The sequence below is a fragment of the Dioscorea cayenensis genome, chromosome 13 (genome assembly GCF_009730915.1).
Source record: "Dioscorea cayenensis subsp. rotundata cultivar TDr96_F1 chromosome 13, TDr96_F1_v2_PseudoChromosome.rev07_lg8_w22 25.fasta, whole genome shotgun sequence".
In the NCBI taxonomy this organism is placed as follows: domain Eukaryota; kingdom Viridiplantae; phylum Streptophyta; class Magnoliopsida; order Dioscoreales; family Dioscoreaceae; genus Dioscorea; species Dioscorea cayenensis.
In genome coordinates, this window is record NC_052483.1 from 51072 (window position 1) to 70077 (window position 19006).

The 19006-nt window shown below is 33.5% G+C and overlaps 2 protein-coding genes and 1 long non-coding RNA gene across 4 annotated transcripts; all 3 read left to right on the forward strand.

Annotated features, from left to right (window-relative positions):
* Nucleotides 1-4246: 4246 nt before the first annotated feature.
* LOC120274759 (scarecrow-like protein 7) lies at nucleotides 4247-6658 on the forward strand. The gene is given in 3 exon segments (XM_039281288.1): nucleotides 4247-6112; nucleotides 6114-6327; nucleotides 6457-6658. Coding segments are annotated over 2 exon segments (1779 nt in total). The 5' UTR covers nucleotides 4247-4541; the 3' UTR covers nucleotides 6322-6327; nucleotides 6457-6658.
* Nucleotides 6659-12846: 6188 nt separating this feature from the next.
* LOC120274705 lies at nucleotides 12847-15405 on the forward strand. 2 transcript variants are annotated; one of them, XR_005540963.1, is made up of 3 exons: nucleotides 12847-13781; nucleotides 13967-14277; nucleotides 15215-15405. It is a non-coding gene; the product is annotated as an uncharacterized LOC120274705 (long non-coding RNA). The 2 variants fall into 2 exon arrangements; XR_005540962.1 differs by having other exon boundaries at nucleotides 12855-13781; nucleotides 14108-14277.
* Nucleotides 15406-16016: 611 nt separating this feature from the next.
* Nucleotides 16017-18547, forward strand: LOC120274558 (cytochrome P450 90B2-like). The gene is made up of 8 exons (XM_039281100.1): nucleotides 16017-16423; nucleotides 16515-16839; nucleotides 16948-17100; nucleotides 17189-17440; nucleotides 17537-17620; nucleotides 17712-17790; nucleotides 17879-17985; nucleotides 18089-18547. Exons 1-8 carry the CDS (start codon nucleotides 16203-16205, stop codon nucleotides 18314-18316), a joined length of 1449 nt encoding a protein of 482 aa, XP_039137034.1. The 5' UTR covers nucleotides 16017-16202; the 3' UTR covers nucleotides 18317-18547.
* The last annotated feature ends 459 nt before the right edge of the window (nucleotides 18548-19006 follow it).

The window sequence follows — 19006 nt, forward strand, 5'->3', positions numbered from 1 at the left end:
TATCTGAAAACAACCATTTGATGTTGCTATTTGCATATAAATTATAAGTTTCAAATTTGTACATTTTTTGCTGTATTATTATTATTATTATTATTATTTTTATATTAAAATATACCCAATTATTCTCAGTTATTATTAATTTAATTTCACTCACTTCTAATCTGGCTTTTCTATCATGTGCTATAAAGAAAGCGAAACCCATTTTATCTTCTCATTGTGTTCATTTTTCATGTTTATTTTAAGTAGCTCAAATAGCCTTCATTTGTCCACATTATAGTGTTTGTGTTTGCCAGCCTTTTTAATAACTAAACGTGATTTTTTTACTTCAAAGAAAAGAAAAGAAAAAACAAATACCGTCTGATGATGGAGATTGTTTTTCCTGCTTGTTTTTGTGTCCTGATGTACAAAATGCAGATAAAATCATGAGCAAGGTTTGGATTCAAATTAGGAGTAGTACATGTCATGAAGAGTAGTCCATTATTTACTAAATTTCAACCCTAAAAGTCATCAGAAGCCAACCATCTTCATCACAATGTACATATATCAGCAAACAACGTTTTTTACTTTTTTTCAATGTATGATATCGAAATTCCAAATCAATACGTGCATGGAATGACAGAACGTAAATGGAAGGACATCAGTGAGTTGTAAACCAAGCAAAGTTTGCTCAAATAAAGCAAATAATAATAGAGCTCATCCCCACAATAACACACAAAAAGAGAAAAGCAAAAAACCTTCTCTTTTTTTAAAAGACAAGTTCTATAAAAAAAGTGATGGAGTTGTGCTAAAATGAAAGCGAGAGGTTGAAATGAATTGGAACAAATGAGAACAAAAAAAGGAGGGAATTTTTTTATTTTTAAAAATAGAAGTATCCCACTTTTGTATTATTATTATTATTATTATTATTATTAAATAAAAAGAAGAGAGAAGAGAGAATAGAGGGAGTGGTGGTGGAGGTGGAGGTGGTGGTGGTGGTGGTGGTGGTGGTGATGGTGGGGGAGTGAATGAGGTGTGGGAGGATGAGAAGATAAGGGAGGGACGGTGGTGTCAAATCGTCGGAGTATGCGACGGCGGGGAAGATGACACTTATACACCCCCACTTTCAACTTTCCAGTTTCCAAACAAGGGCCCCATCTAAACAAACCCTCTATCTTACATTTATACTACATTATTATTATTATTATTATTATTATTATTATTATTATAAGTTGTTAGAAACAATATAGCGGTAAAATATTTGATTTCAACGCAAAAGATCGAGAGTTTGATTAATATGGTGGTAAATTACTTGGTTTCTATATAAAAAGTTAATGGTTTAATTTTCCTCTCAATGTATGGTTGAAAACGTAAATCGTGTAGAGATGGTTTGTTTAAAATATTAGAAGAATGAACGTTTTTTTTAGAGAGAAGTAAAATACCAACTCTTTTACTTATAAGTATGATAGCAAATATGTTTATATATAATAGTTTTTATGTTTTTTTATTGAATATTTTTTAAAAAATGAAACTACATATTATATATATTGCTAATATATATATATATATATATATAATATTTTTTTTCAATGAATATATGTGGAATACATAAAATCTATATTTTAATGTTTAGTTTATTTTCTATTAAATTATATTTGATATATTATATATAATAATTAACAAAGATATTAATTCAAACAGTTTGAATTCTAAATTTTTTATGCAAATTTTCTCCAAAATTATTAACTATAATGTTATTATTGTGTCATATACATGTTTAACCTGAAAAATATAATAAAACAGTCTTCTAGTCCTTGTATATATGATTGCATTGAGTATTACATGTAAAACATGGTTAGTGATGCAGTCCACTTTGCTCCAACCTTATGAATAAGAAATTTCATCATCTAATTATTATCATGTATGAGAAGTGTTTTTCTTTTGTTTTTGGTGTTTCCTTCATCTGAAACATGAGCAATAGCTTGGCTTTTCCTCTCCATTATTAAGACAAGAAATTAATGATAGTGATAATAATAATAACAAATAGTTATATTTAAATTATCAAAAACCACAATTAAAAAAATATATATATTTATGATAACTAAATAATAAGTCATAAGCCATGCAATACATGTCCTATGGATCCCACATTGTGAAGTAGGTCCCATCAGCCGTCCAAAAAGAGTGCGAACCCATTCACAAGATGGCGACTCTTCTCCCCTACTTTTAATTCTAATTAACACCCCCGAAAATTTTTAAATTAAAATTATAAAAATATTTATTTTACAAAATATAAACATATATATATATATACCACCATTACCTTCCATCTTTTCATTTTATTTTATTTTATAAAATATAGATAAACTATATATTATTGATATGTGCAGAAACAGAATTAATATTTTCATTTTATTTAAAATAAAATTTAAATTTACTCTTTAATAAAAATATAAATATTTTATATAAAACATTTAATATTAATAAATTATTTTTTTATTAGTAAAATAAAAAAATAATTTAGATAAAAAAAAAACTACTCTTTGGGCAAAAGACTAACCTCTACACTGACATCCACCAAACAAAGAGTGAGAGGTTCAAAAGCTGATGAAACAAATTTATTTCAAAATATCAACTTATTATTTGTGAGAAAAACATTTGCACATCCATCAAAAGTCACTAAAAATCAGCTCAACCAAGAAGCTACAAAGTCTAATAATACATTATGAATACGCATCACATCACTCTAGTTTTTGCATAGAAATTGGGTATCACCGAACTTCACTCATTTATATCATTGATATCAAGTATCAACTCTCTTATAATTTATAAATGGGTAAATGAATTATCCTCTCGAAAGTTTCAAAATATTCCAGACATATCTCTAATATTTGAAGTTGTAAGATAATTTTTTTGTCATCAGTTTTACTTTTTCGATTAATGCGATTCGACTTTTATCGGTTTATTTTATCATACTGACGTATCTTTCGACTTAAAAAGCATAAAAATTTCTGTTTAATATTACGAGTTTTAGTTTAACTACATAAATTTTAACATTTGACATTTCCACTTAAAATTATCGATTTTTGTTTAAAATTATGTATTTCCACTTAAAAACTTGAGATCCAATCTTATAACATCAGTTATTTTTATGTCAAAATTAACAAAATTTTTAAGTCAGAAAGATATAAAGATTAACTTGTTAAGAAAAGGACTCACTAAAGAATACTTAAAAGTTATGAGGTTTTCTGTGAATAATGTTTTTTGTGAATACATAAATTTCAGAGAAACTATTTGTTAATTATCAGTTTATAAATATCTATAAATATATAAATATATATATTATGATACTTTATAGGGGGGTGTGTGAAAAAATCCATTTCCTTTTCGCTTTTAGAGCCCGCTTGTCTTGTGGCCAGAGTCGTCATCTGCTCTCAATGGCGCTTTTTTGACCACGAGTGAGAGGGATGATATAACCACCCTCTCATTGCTCTTTTTATCACCATCTCGTGGAGTTTACCGCCAATCATGAGGCTTCTTTTAGTGGGCGGTGTGTGGTTAACATAGAATGATGTGGGTGAGAATAGCATTACACCAATGAGAGAAAGAACGAAAGGGACCATGATGTGGGTCCCGTCCATCACCGCCACTCAAAGAACAAATCCGACGGCTTTCATTTGTGATGGCGTCATCACGGCTGAGTCTCCGCTCATCGCGCGGCACGTGGCTCAAGGTCCACATTGCGGGTCCCAATCCACGGGTTCCCGAGTTATATTTTCCGGGTCACTGTTACGTGGTTGCTCTACGGCGCTTGATTCGTGGGTGCTGTTTGGGTCCCACTTGATGTAACCTGTCATTTCCGAGCACGTCATCATTTGGCACTGTTTGCTGTTAAGTAGGGGACAGCGTGCACCAGGCCCACTGACAGTATCGGTGGTGTCATTTCTTGTTCCGCGTGGGGACCACCCGACTCTCTCTCTCTCCACTCTCCATAGCTCAACGTGCCACGTCATCCACGGCTCACCCCTCCCATTGCATTCCCGCTCTTTCTCTCATCTTGTTAATTATTCACAATATTAAAACGTGTTAAATATATATAAATAAATTAAAAATAAAAATAAAAAAACAAGTAAGAAACTAGTAAGTATCCTAGGCACACGCAATAATTCAAGAATTAAAACGGAATTGATTAAGTAAACTCATTATCCAAGTTACCCACAAAGATAATAATATTATCTTCTTATATTTTTAATTAATTAATTAAAAAAGGTGATATTTTGGGTTGGCTGGACCAGCTGGTGTGTGTGAATGGGCCCCAATGGGTCCATTTGAGCCCACTGTGGCCCGTTCACACTGTTTCCTTTTCGACCTCTCTTTCTCTTTCTCTCTCAATCTATTGGGTTCACTCCTCGTCCTCATAAAACCCTCAACGCCCCCAACTCCCTAAACCTCTCTCTTCCTTTCTTCTCTCTTGTGCTCGTCTCCAATGGAAACAACAAACTAGAGAGAAGCGTCTCTCTCGAGCGTAGCTAGAGCCTTGCGGGGTCTCCTCTATCGCTTCAGCAATGGCGTACATGTGTGCGGATAGCGGCAACCTGATGGCGATTGCCCAGCAAGTCATTCAGCAGAAGCAGCAACAACAGCAGCAGCAGCAGCAGCAGCAACAGCAACAACAGCATCTCCAGCTTCAGCCTCCACCGCCAACAATCTCCGCCATCAACCCTTTCTCCTCTCCATGGCCTGGTCACCCTCCCAACCCTTCCCATCTCCATGATTTCCATCCCTTTGCTCTCACTGATCCCCCTTTCTCTGATCCTTTCTCTTCCGACTTCCCACCTCCCGCTCCGTTCCGCCTTTCCACTGCCCCGGAGTTTGACTCTGATGAGTGGATGGAGAGTCTTATCGGTGAGTCTCCTACTGAAAGCTCCGATCTTATCAGCGATGCCTGGCATGGTCCTCCGGCTACAAACGAGCTTCCTTCTCTCTTCTCTGCTGATCCTTTTGCTTCCTCTCCTGCTTCCACTTCCGATCTCAACCGGGTCGTCTTCTCCGACACTCAGAAGCTCGCACCGTCGCTATCTGGCCACCATCAGCTGTCATCTCTTCAAACCGTGAACCCTACACCGCCATCGTTCCAGATCCACTCATTCGACCCGCCGCCACCGCAACCGCAGCATCCGAAGAAGGACGGCAAGCGTTCTCCGGCTTCGTCCGATCCCAAAACCCTTTCCTCGCCTCTTCTTCGATCCCTTCTTGACTGTGCTCGGCTTGCGGATTCCGACCCGGACCTCGCCGCCAAATCCCTCATCCGGATCCGGCAGTCGGCGTCGGACCACGGAGACCCGACTGAGCGCGTTGCGTTCTATTTTGCCGAAGCCCTCTATCGCCGGCTCTCGCGCGCCTCCTCCCCCTCCACCATCTTCGACTCTTCGCCGGAGGACGTCACCCTCTGCTACAAAACCCTCAACGATGCCTGCCCCTACTCCAAGTTCGCCCACCTTACCGCCAACCAAGCCATCCTCGAAGCCACCGAGTCTTCAACTCGAATTCACATCGTCGATTTAGGCGTCGTTCAAGGAATCCAGTGGGCGGCGCTGCTCCAAGCCCTCGCCACTCGATCCGCCGGGAAGCCCTCGCGCGTCCGGATCTCCGGAATCCCAGCACCATCCCTGGGGCCAAACCCCGCCGCCTCGCTCGCCGCGACCGGCGCTCGTCTCCGCGACTTCGCCGCCCTTCTCGACCTCGAGTTCGAATTCGAGCCGGTTCTAACCCCAGTGAACGAGTTAACCGAGTTATCATTCCACGTCGACCCGGACGAGTCCGTGGCCGTTAACTTCATGCTCCAACTCTACAACTGGCTCGGCGAGTCAACCGAGTCAGTAGAACGAATTCTCCGAACCGCCAAGTCACTCAATCCAACCGTAGTCACACTCGGCGAGTACGAAGCGAGTCTCAACGGAGTCGGATTCGTGGACCGGTTCAGCAACGCGTTATCCTTCTACTCAGCCTTTTTCAACTCGTTAGAGCCCGCACTGAACCGCGACTCACCGGACCGAGTCCTAGTGGAGCGTGTCCTACTCGGCCATCGGATACTCCGGGTGGTGGGCCCAGAGGATGGTCCCAGATCAACGGGTTCGGATGGAAGAGAAGGAGAAATGGACGGCTTTGATGGAACGATGCGGGTTCGAATCCGTGCCACTGAGTCATTACGCCGAAAGCCAAGCGAAACTTCTGTTATGGAACTACAACTACAGCGCTAAGTACTCGTTATTGGATTCCCGTCCAGGGTTTCTATCTCTAGCCTTTGAGGACCACTCTCTTCTCAGTGTGTCCTCATGGCGTTAGAGAAAGGTGAACCCTTCTTCTTCTTCTTCTTCTTCTTCTCTTTTTGCCATTTTGGTGTTACTTTTGATGGCCTTATATCTCTCTACCTATTTTGGGGGTTAATTCTTTTCTCTTCTCCTGTTTTATGATTGAAAGGAAAAAAGAAGATGGCCTCTGCAGTGGTGGTGGTTGGTGGGTGCTTTTGTTTTGATGGTCAATATATATTCTAGTGACTGTTTTTAAGTGTAAAAATTTTTCATTTTTAAGTTATATCTATATATATATATATATATATAAAGTTTACTACTTGCTTTTTTTAAATTTGAATGGAGGGACAGAACAAGGAGTGGTTGCAGTTGCAGTGTGTGTGTGATTGTGTGATTGTTTTATGGTTTGGTATCCACTGTTGTGGTTGGTGGGACTCTGTGTGTTTTTGTTCAGTATTGGTGTATTGTTTCACTCTCTGTTTGTGGGTGCAGTGCAGTGCACTGACTTGGAGCAAAACTTGGCTTCAGACAAATGAAGGCAGGACTGAGAAGGGTAAGTGTTGCAGTTCTCTGCTAAAAAAGTGTTACTCAGGTCTTGCTCCTTTGTTTCCCAACACTTACTGCTTTCTTGTCAAATATCTTTTTGGTGCCCATCCAGCCATTTCATTCAGTGTTTTTTTAGTATTTTTATATAGTATTTTGTGTTGTTTTGCTCACTTATTTACTTTTATATTTTGTAAATATTATGCTCTGTTATATATACTTACCTTTTAACCTTTTAACCTTTTCATTTATTAGTATATTTGTTTATATGTTTTCATAAATTTACTTATCTATTTTAAGAGATTGATAACTTCAAATCTATTTTTATGATTTTTAGGATTGTCATTATTTTACTATTATATTTTGTAAATAATTTGCTCAGTTGTATACTAATCTTTTAACCTTTTCATTTATTAGTATTTTTGTTTATATGTTTTCATTAATTTACTTATCTATTTTAAGAGATTTGATAAGTTTATGAGTCTATTCTATGATTTTTAGGAATTGTCATTATTTTACTAGTATATTTTGTAAATATTATGCTCAGCTGTATACTAACCTTTTAACCTTTTCATTTATTAGTATATTTGTTTATATGTTTTCATAAATTTACTTATCTATTTTAAGAGATTGATAACTTTAAATCTGTTTCTATATGATTTTTAGGAGTTGTCATTTTTTTACTATTATATTTTGTAAATATTTTGCTCAGTTTGTATACTAATCTTATAATCTTTAAAGTCCCTCCAAAGTTCAGGTATTCAAAAAAATTTCATGAGCTTTGAGTATTTCCAAAAGATCCTTCTTTTTTCTAACAGGTTATTTTTCAGACCTTTCTGACATAAAGGTGATTGATGTTGAAATAAAGGCAATAGATATTAAGCTGAGCTACTCGGTTTTTAAGCGAAAATCAAATTTTAGCGAAACCCATAATTTTAAACGGAAAAAGTCAAATTTTAAACGAATGTGTTATATATTAAGTGAAAACTTATGTAGTTAAGTGAAAACACCAAATTTTAAGCGGAAACTAATAATTTTAAGCGAAAAAGTCAAATTTTAAATGTGAATATGTTATATGTTAAGTGAAAATTTATATGGTTAAACGAAAACACTGATGTTAAATGAGAAACTATATTTTTTTAAGCTGGAAAATACATGTTGTAAAAATAAAAATAAACTAACGAGTAAAGATTTGCGTTAATTGAAAACTACATCTGTCAAGATTGAAAAAAATAAGTTTGCTCAAAAAAGAGGGACTGTCTGGTAAATTCAAATGTCAGAGGGTCTGTCTGGGATGTTTTGAAACTTTCAGGAACTAAAAAATAATTTTTCCTTTCATTTATTTGTACTTGTTTATATGTTTTCATAAATTTACTTATCCATTTTAAGAGATTGATAACTTTAAATCTGTCTGTCATTTTCAGGAATTATCATTATTTTGATTGTGGTTTAAATTTAAAAGAGTGCAAATATTCCAAGCAAAAAGTATTATATTAGAAAATGAATGGTGGCTGTTATGTTTTATTTTTATCTTGTAAAGTGAAAAGATATTTCTTTTCATTGCTACAATTGAATTTCATGTTTATTATTGGTCTTTCATCTCCCTCTTTATCTTTTGCATAATTTCATTAATGCTTTATGTGGAAGATGATGTCTTGTCATATTTGTCTCAATTAGTTCATATGGTTCACAAGTTTTTTTTTTTTAACTGATTAAAATAAGTATTATTAATTATAGTTTAAGACTAGATTCATTATTACTAATATATATATATTAGTCTCTTAAAATAATCTCTTGGTCACATAACACATAATGTTTTATCAAGATCTTGTATAGATGTAGGTCTGGAATGCCTAGCTTATTGCCTACTTGTGCTATATTTTATATTACTTTTTTGCATCACAGTGGACAAATACAACTTGTTTGTTCACAAAATCCAAATTAAAAAAAAAAAAATTGGAACCAAATCTTAAAAGATGATCAAATATTAGGACACATGCAAACTTAAGTTTGGTGTTTAGTTAGCCAAGAGGATTATTGACTGGCTCCATGAAAGGACTTTGAAGGGCGACCTTTCAAAGATTCATGTTGTTAAAACTTTGGATTCTATATTGAATAATTTGTAATATAAAATGACAACCAAATCACTGGCCCAATCAATAACTTGTGGTGTATGTATTCCTTAGGATGCTATTTATGTTTATTTCTTTTATTTTATTATTATTATTAAAAAATAATAAAAAAATATATTTTTTATGTAAATGAAAGTGAGTGTTGATATAAATATTATTATAATAATAATAATAATAATAATAATAATAACCACCTCTTGAAATTAAAGAGTGGTATTTTATTTCGGTTGAGGATTCAACTAAAAAAATCAAGAGTGATTTGTTCAAATTTGTATTGGTTGTTATGATTCTCATGGAACTATATTAATTTTATTTTTTAAGAAAATGGAACTATATTAAAAATTGTCTAAACCTTGAGTGCCGTATTAATGTTTAACGTTCATACGAGGAAGGATTGATTTGATTAAAGTTCCTCATGGTATCCTCATATATATGGACCAACCTCCTGCAAAGGCCATATTAATGAGGTGCTCTTTGGCAATTACTTTGTATATTTATTTTTTTATACACGCAGATAAATTGGATTTTATCGATTAGCAGTCTCTTGGTCTATTAGTCTATTAGTATAGATCCCTTATATAAAATATTCATTTTAAAGAAACCCCAAGATTAGAGATGGCAACGAGTCAAGTCGGGTGTAAGTTTTGCCATACTCGCACTCGTTACAATGCCCCCTACCCGAACCTGACGGGTTTTCAAAACCCCAATCCACACTCGCTCCTGACAGGTAATCGTGTACTCACGGAGATACCCGCTCCGTCGTGACCCTATTTAAAATATTTAATATAAAATTAAAATACCAAGTAAAATTAAAAATATCAATCCAAAATCATAGTTTTTTTTGTTTGAATAAACACCGTAGAGTATGGATTGAAAATAGACATTCAAAGCAACACAAAATAGACAAATTCAACACCATAGAGTAGGAATTAAAAAACCCCTAACAAAAAAAATTGAATATATATAATTTGGTATATTTATTAATTGAATTTCGAGTTGAGTTTAGGTTCGGATTTGGATCGGGTATCAGGATTTCCATATCCGCAGCCGCATCCGCTTTACATTAATCTAATTTTATCCAACCCGACCCGAAACCCAATCAAACTCGGTTTTTTGCGTCAAACTCGGGTCGGGTTGGGTCAGGTCGGGTCAGGTTTGGAGATTATTATTATCTCTACTCAAAATTGAACTCCAAAATCCACATAAAAGTAATGGCATATGAGTTTGTTAAGTTTACAATTATATTTCACAATTATTTATGTTTTTAGTTTTTCTTTTTAAATAGGGCGTTTATTGCCTATTTGCTATTTTTTTAAATATGGGTATTTAAATTGTTCATTTGAACAAAATAAAAAACTATTATTATTATTATTATTATTATTATTATTATTATTATTGTTTTTTAGATGTGAACAATTTACGAATTCTCAACCTTTAAAAAGAAGTTGAATCTTATTTTCTTGTAAGAAAATAAATAAATTATCATTCTTTCATTGCAGGTGATAATTTTAGTAGTATTAGATAATAATCTTGACATTTAATTTTTAAAAATTAAATTCTGAATCAATGAAACACTATGGTGATAGTTTCAATAAAAAATTACATATTTTTTTATATACAATGAACAAGCCACCCAATTGAATCAATGTTGCGCGTAGAATTATCGTTCTTTCTAATATGTTGTAATATGATGATGGTTGTCCAAATAAAAAAAGTTTTTATTTTTATTGGTTGTTATTTGTCATTTAATTTGAAATATTTATTTAAAAATATTTTTCCATGACACATTCCTTTTTAATTCATCAATTTAAAAAAATGTGGCATACAAATTTTATATTATTCTTTTAATAAAATTAAGCTTGATTATTATTTGTAAGTCAACTCAAGCTTAATCTTTCGGAATTAGAAATAAATCCAGCATGGTGAATAACCCATGTAGTACAAAAATTTTAACGTTAAATATATTTAATTTTAATCAATAAAAATTCAAATTAAAATTTAATCAAATATCATGAATTTTTTCTTTACTTCAACATTTGAAAGACATGAAAAAAAAAAAAAATTTCTTAAGCTTAAAATTTTATTGTTTTAATACATAATTAGTATTCATCAATATTAAGTTTTTTAAAGTAATTAATAAACTTAATTATTTATTTAAATAAAAATTTATTTTAAATAATTTAATAAAATTTAATTATGAATTTTAAAAAAATAATTTTTTTAATAATGTGAATAAATTTACCAAAGATGGGAGTTAAAGTTGATAACATAATATTACACAAATCTTTTATTTTGGGGATTCAATGGCACTCGATCTAGACATGGGTATATGTTAATTAATTGGGTCCGTCACGTTCGAGCTATCGGGTCAGGCGGGCCTAAGGTTTTTTAAACATATTTTATTACTTTTATTAAAATAATTTTTTATTTTTAGATTAAAAATGACTTGAATGTAGTAACATGTGAGAATTGAAGTTGGGCACTTTGGTAATTAAACACCCCTTCAACACTTTTAACAAACTACTCTCCACTACTGCTTAGTGATGTCAAAGAAAAAGTAAAAGAAAAAGAAAACGCAAAGTAAGTTTTTTTTTTTTAAATAAATTTAAAAAAATAAAAATAAATTTAAAAATAAAACAACTCAAAATAATTCAAAATTACCAAAAACCAAAATGTCTGCACTTAATTCATTTATCTATTAAATTAAATTACCTATACAGTATTTTGTGAGTGTGAAAAATGAGTATTTACAAAGTTATTTACTTTAAATCAAAATTAATAATACTGTGCACCTAGGCCTTAGGTCCACATTCAAACTTTCTGTATTGTTATTTTTATACTCATCAAATTGTCAGTGAAAAAAAAATTACTGTATTTAAAACATCATTATCTATGTTTTTATTATTGAATATAATAATTCTTTTAATTTTATTTGCAAACTTGTCTTTTAAAAATAGTTGAGAATTTGGTGTTGTACCTTATTAAAATTTTTGACAAATGATCCCATAGACTCGGTTCTATAGTAGTTACAATGGAACCAAATTGCTGATCATCATCACCAATTATTTGACTCAATTTAATTACTTTTAGAAATAAAAAGGTAATACTATTTTAAAATAATTACTAATCTATTCGTATATCATATAATAAATAAATAATAAAAATTTATAAACCAATTAAGAATAACCAACATCTTGATTCTTAGTTCCGTGGTAATTACCACGGAATTGAGTCCACTCAATTAATTTATTATTATTATTATTATTATTATTATTTTAAAAACTAACCCCATCTTTCAGGTTGGCCGACCAGGATAACTCGTGGTCAAATAGCCGGGTTATTAGTTTGGAAAAATCAAATCCGTTTTGGGATGGGCCGCCAAATTAGAGAACCCAGTTTTGGGTGGGCTGGTTCCAGGGCTGGCGGGGCCTAATGTCGGCCGTTCGGCCCGTTCCCCTTCTACAATCGGCCCAAACAAACCCAATCAAGGTTTTCTAGAATGCGTAGGTAAAATACACTAGTAAAAGAAACGGATGAGATCTAACCGTCAACTTTCAAAAAAACTAAGCGTTCAGATGACGCTGGTCACGTTTCGAGTAACAAATCCCGGTTTCAAAAGCCATGGCAAAAACAAACGGTTCACAAACAATAAATACATAACGCGTGACGCAAGCAATGACGTCAGACGAATTAGTCTTCACCCTTGTGCTCCACGCCTACGCAACTGGACCGTTGATTCCTTATCATGACAGCTGGCATAGCGAATGACAGTTCACCACGTGCTACCATGTGATCCATCGATCTCATCCACCGCCTTATACGAACCGTCGATCTGTTCCATCTCCTCGATAAATACAGGCCATCCCTCATCCTTCGTTTCTCATTCTAGGGTTTCGTTTCCTCCACGCTTTTCCAAGATCTCCTTTCTTTCAAAATTTTTTTCTATAGTAGTTGTTTTTAATTTTTTTTTTATGTTGTTTATTTCTATGATTTATTTTTTCTTTTAGATCAGGTCAAACGATTTTCAATTATCGATTATTTTTATATTTTGCTCAATTTTTTTTTTTTTTTAAGCAGGGAAATTTTACCTTGATCTAAAGTTTGAAGAGATCTTTGGGTTTTTATTAATTTTTCTTGAAAAAGTTTAGGTCCAAGTTATCCTGAAACTTTATCTTCTCTATGGATCTAGTAGATCTCGAAGTTTTCCGTTGTTTTGTTAGATTTTTCTTGTTTTCTGGTTGTTTTTTCTTGGCTGCAGGTTAGCTGTTGTAGATCTTTGCGATGTGAAGCTGTTCGTCGTTTAATTGGTGATTGATTGCTGTTGATGTGCGAGATCGAAGTGGATCGGGGACGATCGAGGTGCCGGAGGGTAGATCCATGTCTGTTTGAGTTAGATCGGCGTTCACAGCATCGATAGGGATGTACACATGATCTGAAACCTCTCGTGGCTACCCATTGGATCAGAGATGTAGATCTTGTAACAATCATCTGAATATGTGATACAGATGTAGATTGAAATCTTTCCTTTGGAGCCCATGGGGATGGAGAACGAAGGTAAATCGTTTGTTATACCGATCTTTGCCATGTTGGGTGCGCTCGCATGGCAGATCACCAAAACCCTAATAAAAGTTCAATTTTTTGGGTGTTTTAGGGGGAGATCGCACGGGATCTTTAATTTTTTAATCCCGGGTTCTCCCCCTTGTGTCTTCTCTTGCTTTCCATCTTTGCCTTGACATTCAAAGTCTCCGATTCATCTTCATCACCGAGCAAGTACCGCATCCCTCGAAGCTTCAATTCGATGAACTAATTACTTCACAAGGTACAAATTTACTAATTTTCATTAAAGCACCCTCCTTGCACTACACGCCTGCAAAACGTGTGAATCTCAGTTCAATATTAAAGTTATATTAATCACGTATTTAATAAAGTTCCAAAATTTAATCTTATTCTAATATGATGATACCTTCGTCTCTTTCGTCAATCATATTGGGCATATTGGTGCAGATGGTTGTGATCGTAATTTTTTGGCATATATTTCCGTCTCTTTGCAAAAAGGATAAAACTTGTTGAATTTTTTTATGTACTTTTCTTTTGTTGTAAATGATTTGCTGTAATTTCTTGTGGAAAAAAATTACAAAATGTTAGTGGAGGTGGAAGATTACTGAAAGGACTGCAGAAGTTCCAACTTCCAAGTAGTTGTGATGCTCTTGCTGTTGCGGAAGTCGTTGGCGTGTGCCCTTTCCCACGGTTGCTAAGGTCTCCAGTTCGCTTTGGTTCGGCATTTTGTTTGTCAAAGTGTGGTGATAAAGTATTCGGTAAATTTCTACTAACATTAAGCAATATTTCCAATTAAGTACCATTTGTTGTCTATTTTCCAGTAAGTTTCCCTGTGGTATTCCGTTATTTACACAATACAGTGGAATTTATTTGTTCTTAGTTGTCCCATGTTCATGTTGGCCTTTGATATTATGATAATCTGTGTATATGTATATATATTTTCTCTGTTGGTTTTTGTTGTGATGTGCGGTTTAATTTTCAATCAAGCTGGTCGTATGTTGGTAGCTTGTTCTTGCTATGTGTTACTTTGTGTTTTTTAGTTTCGAAATTAAGTAGTTATATCTTAAAGATTTGATTTTGCTGGTGTAGATGTTGTTTGCCTGCTTTTTACCTAAAGCACTAATGTGAAAAAAATAGCTGGATATATTGATTTTCGTGTACTACACCAAATTGGTTTTTTTGGATACATAATTTGAACATATCTATTTCATGAGCGGGTAGATGTTGTGGACGGATCTTTTAAGCTCAAAATCCGGAAAGAGCGCCCAACTGATCTGAAAGGTCTTGCTGGGAGGTTGGTGGTTCGAATCCGCCAAGGTCCTTCGTTCATTAAATCTAAAATATGTAACTTTTTTTAAGCTGAAGAGTTTAATCTTAGGTTGAATGGTATCGTATTTAACATTTGTTGTTGGGGATATATATGTTTTGTGTGACGATTTACAAAATTATCATTTTGATTTTAGATTTTTATCTTTAAAACCAGGTTCGTTGTTTGTTTGATTTATGCAACTTATGTTAATTGCTTTCACAACTAAGATGTAGTAATTTAAATTGTGAAGTAATTAATTTCCTAATTGAACATGTGAAGAACTTTCCACTTTGTTTAACTAAAGACTTTGTTTAACTAAAGATTTTTTGATCAAGTATCTATTCTGCTACCGTGCTGGGGATATAATCTGAACGTTTGTTTTGCAGATTGTGGGTTCATTTTGGCTTGATTCATTGTGGACCTGGTAATGGAGTGGACTTGGATGATGTAGTGGACTTGGAGAATGATCACCAGCTGTCTGGAAGATTTTTCAATTGTTTTAGCTTCATTGTAATTTTTTTTTTCTGTTATTTGTAATTATTATTATTTTTTAAATGAACATGATTTATTCAACTTTTGGTAAAAGAATTTGATTTATTTAACAATTAGCGGCCTCGGGGTTTGATTTTTTTAAAAGTGCTTTATTTTTATACATTACTTTTTGGAATAATAATTTTGATTTAATTATTGAGTTTTTCAACGAACGTAAAACAACAGTATAATGAAAGATTTAATATCTGAATTGGAATGAGATTGAAAGTAGAGGGGATTTATTGGAAAGAGATTAAAAGTATAGGTATTTTTGAGTAGAGTGTATTTACCAAAAACTAGAGGGAATCATTTGGAAAGAGATTAAAAGTAGAGAAGTATTTTTGAGTAGAGAGTGTATTTACCAAAACTAGAGGGAAACATTTGGAATGAGATTAAAAGTAGCGATAAAAATTTAATAATAAAAAAATATTTATGAGACGGTTTATCGACTGAAAAAACAAGAGACAGTACATATGCAATAATGCTAAATATAATTGTGAAAGCGTGTTAGTTATTATATCCATATAATTCTCTTTGGATATCGCTACTTTTAAAAAATAATTTTTTTTATAGTGAATAAACCCTCCAAACTGCAACAAAATTCATAATAAAATAAATAAATAATCTCAAAATTCATATCATATTGATGGAAAACTCAACACAATATCTTGTATGCATCAAATAATATATAGAACTTAACTGCAAAAGCAACAAACCAATTTCTTTTTTCTCTAACACTCAACACAACCTTCCCACACTTCCCACACTTCCCCACTCAACAAGCACACACAAAGATGGCCAACAAGAGATTTAGAAATCTTGGCAGAATGCTTATACACTTCAATGGCAATGGACTTCCTCCTCTTTTTCTCTCCACTAATTATATTATCCTTCATCATCCTTATCATCATCTCCACCTTCAAAATCAATGGAAAAATTAATACTAAGTCCATGAAACTCCCTCCAGGGACCATGGGCTTACCTTTCATTGGCCACACCATTCCCTTCATGCAACCTCATTCCTCCTCTTCCCTTGGTCTCTTCATCAATCAAAACATTACCAAGTATATATATATATAATTAATCTTAATCTTCATCTTGTTCTATATGAAACTCTTTTTTGTTATAATGTATGTGCTTTGCTTGCATGTATAGGCATGGAAGGATATTCAAGATGAGTTTACTAGGAAAGCCGACGATAGTATCGGCCGACGGAGACTTTAATCGGTATATACTTCAAAGTGAAGGTAGGATGTTCAAGAACAGCTGCCCGACAAGCATTGCTGAGATATTGGGAAGGTGGTCAATGCTAGCACTGGAAGGAGAAATACACAAAGAAATGAGGTCCATTGCTGTTAACTTCATGAGTAATGCTAAGTTGAGGACCTATTTTTTGCCTGATATTGAGCAGCAGGCTTTGAAGATATTGAACTCTTGGAAGGTTGGCTCTACCTTCTCCGCTCATGTTGAGGGGAAGAAGGTTCGAGCTTTTTATTTATATTTTATCATGGTATCAGAGCTAAGTTAATATAATGTGAATATATGATGCTCAATTATTTAGTTATATATCTGTTTGTTTTTGATGAAGTTTGCATTCAATTTGATGGTGAAACATTTGATGAGCATGAATCCTGGGTTGCCGGAAACTGAGAAGTTGAGGAAGGAATACAACACTTTCATGAAGGGCATGGCTTCCATGCCTTTGAATTTGCCATTTACTTCTTATAAAAAAGCACTTCAGGTATTTGAATTTGTTGTTTCTCTTTTGCCATATGTTTAATTAACCAATGTGGGACTATTAGTTCTACCTGTTTTCTTTTTTTCTATAGTCAAGATCTGTAATTCTCAATATCATGGGGAGATGTTTCGATGAGAGAGTCGAAAAAATACGAGAAGCTTGCAATGGACTAGAAAAAGATGATCTTCTTGCATCACTGTCAGCAGAAACCAACCTCACAAGAGATCAAATACTTGATCTTATACTTGGCATGCTTTTCGCCGGACATGAAACTTCATCGGCCGCCATTTGCCTCGCAATTTATTTCCTTGAGTCTTCTCCGAAAGCTCTTCAACAACTAAGAGTACTACTAAACTGTTAAATTTATTCACCAAATTAAATTAACCGATGATGTGAAACTATATTATGTCTAATAGCTTGAGGTGTTGTTGTTCCTTAGGAAGAACATGAATATATTAACAGGATGAAGAGTGAGTCTGGGCTAACTTGGGATGACTACAAACAGATGGAGTTCACTCAATGTGTAATTAACTTAGTTCTCTTTATAATAAAGATAATTAGATATACCAAGCTGAATTTATTCAAAGCTAACATTATAAGTGTTATGCATGAAGGTGATCAATGAAACTCTGAGACTTGGTAACATTGTCAAGTTCTTGCATAGAAAAGCCATAAAGGATGTTCAATACAAAGGTATATATCTCATTCTCAAAGTTCACATTCATCTACAAACTTATAGGTATTTATATAAATCATATTCTTTATTTAAAATTTTTCAAAGGTTATGACATTCCATGTGGATGGGAAGTTGTACCGATAATCTCTGCGGCGCACTTGGATTCAAACATATATGATGATCCACAGACTTATAATCCATGGAGATGGCAGGTAATAAAACATTAATTAATCATAATGATTTCATTTCAATCATCTAATATGGTATTTGAGTTTGTGCACCATGATATCATTATTATTTCTTTGTTTATAAAAGAACACATCAACGGGGAAGTCGAAGAACAAAAGCATAATGTCGTTTAGCGGAGGTCCGCGTATGTGCCCCGGTGCCGAGCTTTCAAAGATGGAAATGGCTGTTTTTCTGCACCATCTTGTGCTGAAATTTAACTGGGAGTTAGTAGAGCATGACTATCCAGTGTCATTCCCTTTCCTTGGATTCCCTAAGAACCTCCCAATCAAAGTTCATGAATTAAAACAGAACTAGACTCTGAGACTACTGCATGTCTTGTTCTTCAGTTATGCATATGTTCTAGGCTTGATAAATTCATTAGAAAACATTATGTTAAACAAATTATAGTATGAATGGTAATTAATGTGGTGTTATGTATGCATATATTATTCTGCTGCATTGCTGATTATATACATCATATTTTTGTTTACTGATGGCATGCATGAGCTTATTTTCAGGCATGAAATGAGATTTCGGAAAACTTCAAACGAGAAAGTCAACAATTTTATTGTGATGTTAGTTTAGTTAATGTTTTTAATTATTTATGACCATATTTTTGTTGTGATTTTTTTTTTTCTTGATTGCTGTGACATTATTTTTTTCATGGTAATTCTTTCATGTTTGTTCTTATACTAAGTTATTTTTGTGATTAATCTAAGAATTTGAGACATCAAATTGTTGGTTTTCCATCTTCAAGCATATTTATAAGCTCTTTGATCTTTTTTGTTTAAGTATTGTTGTGCAATTCACTCTTTGTAGGCTTTGGACTTTTGACTTTTCATAGGCTTGTTAAAATTTTTTCAAGTTTTTACTTTTTAATTGGTCCCCACATGAGTAAATCTTTAGAAAAAAAAACAGCACTGGAAATATATATATGTATAAATAAAACTTAAAATAAATCCATGAAAACAACGTTCTTGATTAATCTAACATGAATCTACGTGG